Source organism: Zingiber officinale, chromosome 1B (genome assembly GCF_018446385.1).
Source record: "Zingiber officinale cultivar Zhangliang chromosome 1B, Zo_v1.1, whole genome shotgun sequence".
NCBI classification, from domain to species: domain Eukaryota; kingdom Viridiplantae; phylum Streptophyta; class Magnoliopsida; order Zingiberales; family Zingiberaceae; genus Zingiber; species Zingiber officinale.
This window is the reverse complement of record NC_055986.1, coordinates 105443757-105447820: the sequence shown is the minus strand read 5'-3', so window position 1 is coordinate 105447820 and position 4064 is coordinate 105443757. Positions and strand designations below refer to the sequence as shown.

The 4064-nt window shown below is 43.1% G+C and overlaps 1 protein-coding gene across 7 annotated transcripts; it reads right to left on the bottom strand.

Annotated features, from left to right (window-relative positions):
* Positions 1-518: 518 nt before the first annotated feature.
* Positions 519-3748, bottom strand: LOC121970981 (non-specific lipid transfer protein GPI-anchored 1-like). Of its 7 annotated transcripts, none has more exons than XR_006109046.1 (9): positions 3519-3745; positions 3161-3345; positions 2859-3095; positions 2586-2759; positions 2263-2472; positions 1788-2106; positions 942-1636; positions 773-829; positions 519-577 (listed from the first exon to the last, which is right to left on the bottom strand). XR_006109046.1 is itself a non-coding variant. In XM_042522020.1 (7 exons), the coding sequence occupies exons 5-7, from the start codon at positions 2332-2334 to the stop codon at positions 1527-1529; spliced, it is 504 nt and encodes a 167-aa protein (XP_042377954.1). In that variant the 5' UTR covers positions 2335-2472; positions 2586-2759; positions 2859-3095; positions 3161-3345; positions 3519-3748; the 3' UTR covers positions 1440-1526. The 7 variants fall into 7 exon arrangements, 1 of the variants encoding a protein (XP_042377954.1); XR_006109049.1 differs by having other exon boundaries at positions 1788-2109; positions 2859-3074; XR_006109051.1 differs by having other exon boundaries at positions 1788-2109; positions 2859-3060.
* Between the last annotated feature and the right edge of the window lie 316 nt (positions 3749-4064).

Here is a 4064-nt window from a genome sequence, read left to right as displayed (position 1 = left end):
CGATGTTAAAAGTCTGCCATTTTAGACATCGGGTTAAAACCGGTGTAGTATCACTTAACGACACCGGTTTTTGAATCGGTTATTAACCGGTGTAGTATCACTTAACGACACCGTTTCATACACGATGTAAAACCGATGTAATAGCTTTTGTTAATAACACCAGTTTTGGCAGCGGTAAATGACCGATGTAATATTACTTTATAACACCGGTTTTACATCGGTGGAAAACCGATGTAATATGTATTTTTTCTAACAGCACAGATTTGATTTTAAAACCGACAATAACAAAAAAAAAATACACAAATATTCAAAAATTGTACAAATATTCTTCATTCAATAATATCCATAAAATACACAAATATTCACAAATTATAAAAATAATCTTCTTACAACAATATTCATAAAATACCCAAACATTCTTTTTACATCAAAAGCTAGCTAATAGATATCAAAATCAAAGTATAACATTCTGTTAACACATTAAGGTACAGCTGTCTCAAATGTAATCTAGCATGCATTCAGCCCACTCGAACCGCACTTCATCAATTTCAACTCTGGAGTACTTGAGATTTGTAAACTGTAAAAACACATAAATTCACCATATGCCAAATAACTAAAATAAATGTGTGCATGTATCAAATAAAATAGAATACTGAGTTTTTAAAGGCTGCTGTGGAAGATAACGAATATAACAGTGAAGGAAGCATAGAAGAACAAAGAAAATGTTCATAGTTAACAAGCAAATGAAGAGATATACTATTTATTGTACTACCTCTGATGCCATCTTCCAAATCTCATAAGCAAGAATGCAACTGTTCAGAATCATTCCCTGGCAATGAATGAAGAATGTTTATGTTGCTGCTTTTGATGAGTGCTATATTGTTTGTATCTTAAAACATTGGCTTCTAGAAAAACATTAGACATAATTAAACAGATATTACCTGGAGTTTCCAAGTTGCTATGTTCTGGTAGTGCAGCATAATTGTCTGATTGTTGGATGTCAGCAAAAGTATCTGGTGTTGACGATAGATATCTGAGATGATAACTGAGAAGTGATGGCCCAAACCATCCATATTTTCTGGCACTACTAAAAGCCATCTCGGCATCAGTAAGCCGCTTAAAAATTAGTTTGACGCTGTTGCTCTCCTGTTGAACTTCTGTTGCTACTTCCACTATGGGCCCATAGCGACAGAAAATCCTAATCAGATCAACTTCAGAAGGAAGAGGACTGGATTTATTGAAATTCAAAACCAAAGCTGTAGGCATACACCTATCGACTATCTTTGCATTGACACTGATTATGGGCCTATCTGAGGATAGCACTTGCTTCATAGTGGGACAAGCTATTCCAATTTGAATATGTTCTGTGGCTTGTACAACAGGAACAGAAATCAGAGCAGATGTTTGTCTTGAAGTTTTCCTCTTTTTCCTTTGAGCCGGAGCATGAACTTCGACTTCGATTTTAGTAGGGCGGTTATGAGATATCAAGTCAGACCAGTAAGAATCCATCATGTGATCAGTTTCTATCATCTCAGAAAAAACCGACAAAGCTTCAACTCTCCGTTTCTTATCCTTTTCAGCTCTTTCTTCCTCAAGATGTTTCTCTTCACTAGCAGAAGAAGAAACACAGTAGTTCCTAAATTTAGTGAAGAAACTGATTAGACTAGAGAGATAATCATACCCTTCAATAGGATCTCTGGCTGCCAAATGCAGCAGCAAGAACATTTCAATATTTTAAAATATTTTTTTAAAATAAAAATAAAAAGAAGGAAACAAATAACAGCTACCGTTACAATTGCTAGCGTTGGAGTTGTCGAGGTTGCAAGCACCGGGCAGCATGAGCAGGCGTTCGACCTTGAGCCCTAAGGCGCTCCAGGGGGAGGAGCAGTTGTGCGTCTGCTGTACGGCGTAGCAGAGGCAGACGGGGTTTGTGCCCCGGATGTTCCTCACGGTGTCGCAGCAGTCGCTGTTGGGTCGGTCGCTGCTGCCGCTGCCATAGTCCATGCAGGGGGTCAGGCTGCTGGTGGCATCCGTGCACTGATGCTGCAGCGAAGTATCGGCTGCTGGTGACTTCTCTTGTCTGTTGTCAACTTTTTTCTTCCTGGTCTTCTACATATGTAGATGCAACCATATAAGATATGTAAGATAACAGAAAATATTGGACCGATGGTGCCATATTGTAAGGTTGTAATATGTTATAGTTCCATGTTTGTTGTGTACAAAAAGAATTACAAAGAACATCACTGGGAAGCTTCAGGTAACCTGATGTTGATACTGAAGTATACTGGTATTGGCAGTCCTCTTGCTGAAGAGAAATTTGGCGAAGAGCAGCATTACCCCTGTCCACGACTAGAAGAGAACAAGTTCTTCCAACATATATCACATCAAAGTCATTAGAAAACTTAGCATCCTCACTCGGGCCATCTCTATAACCTGCTATATTTGATTTTCCTCCAGCAATAGTAGTCACACCTGAAGAAGCCATCACAAGTAAAAAACAGACTTTTTGACTCAATTGCAGAATTGTGGTCTTTAATTTTACATTTCTTTGAATCTAAATACAGGAATTTGCTCAAGTGTTGTACCTGATTCAGTTATCTTTCGAATAGCCATATTGGAGATATCAGCAACATACACATTCCCTTTGTCATCCATAGCGGCACCTTTTGGACGATAGAAACGAGCATCTGCAGGTTTACCATCTCTACATGTCCAGAGAATCCCTTAAATGACCCGGCAACCAAATCTTGCTCTGCTATCTGCAACGCGATTTTTGTCGAAACCAGCTCGCAAAACTTTATAAAGTGAAGATCTCCAAATAGACACAAAAAGCTATAAGGGAAAATGATGGCATATACCTGATACAACTTCCAATCTCTTATAGTAGATCGCAATAGAAAAACTCGGAAGTGAAGGGAACGGGGGAATTACACTGGGAGAGAGGCGGAGTGATCCGAACTATATTGTTATTTGTGGCGTCGACTGCGAAGAGCTCCCCCTCGAGGGAGACCCGGATAGTGTGCGGAAGTACGCCTAGCTTGTCCCCCACCACAAGCGTCTCTACAAAGTACCCACTAAGTCGACAACGTCCCCATCTGAACACACGGCTTTAGACGCGAAGCAACAAACTTTTAAGAAAATGGAAGGAAAAAGAACACACCGCTCTCGAACAGGCCCTTTCCACCGGCAGCGCTCCGCCCTCGTCTCCCCCGGCGGAAAACTCCATCTGGAAGGAAGAGACAGTGCTGTTGGGCGACGACGACGCCGCCGCCGCCACCTCCTAGGCTTCCCCGGCAGACGGCGCTCGGTTCACATCGAAGCCTCGCATCGACAGTTCCACGTTCCCTGCGGCACAAAAAAACACGAGTCGAGTATCCATCACCATTTCTCGCAGTAGAGATGTTGATAGACAAAGATATCTCAGATCTCAAAACCCTCGTTCGTAAAACGATCGAGAAGACAACAAGCAGAAACCGTCCCCAAATCGTAAATTTCCGAAACTCCGACAGATCCCTTACCGGCCTCGGACGCCCATGGGAACCGCAGCTGGGAAAACGAAGGCTGCGCGGAATGAGGCAAGAGAGGAAGGAGCTTAAGCTGCAGCGGCGCCGCAGCGGAACCCCTCTCCTCCTCCTCCTCTTCCTCCTCCTCCTCCATTGCGTCCTCTTTTTCCCCTAATCTCATCCCAAACAAAATCCCCAGACTCCCTCTCTCCGCCGTCTCCGCCGTCTTCGCGGCCCAGAAGGGCCTACCGGCTGGAATACGAAGAAGGCCTCCTCTTCTCAACCAAATGGAGGAGTTGGAGGAGATGTGGTGTGGTTGGACGGAGAAGCAAGGGCGTCGTGTCTTGATCCTGATCGGGAGAGGAAGGGGCGTCAATCTAGGAAGGGGGAAGAGGGAGATGAGGTTGAGAGAGATGGTCGGAGGTTTAGGTTTAGACTGAGAGAGATGGTGGGATGGTCGGAGGTTTAGGTTTAGGTTTAGGCTAGAGAGATGGTCGCGCGGAGGAAGGGGCGCGATATAGATTTAGGTTTGGAGGGAACTTCACAGTGTTGCAAATTTTG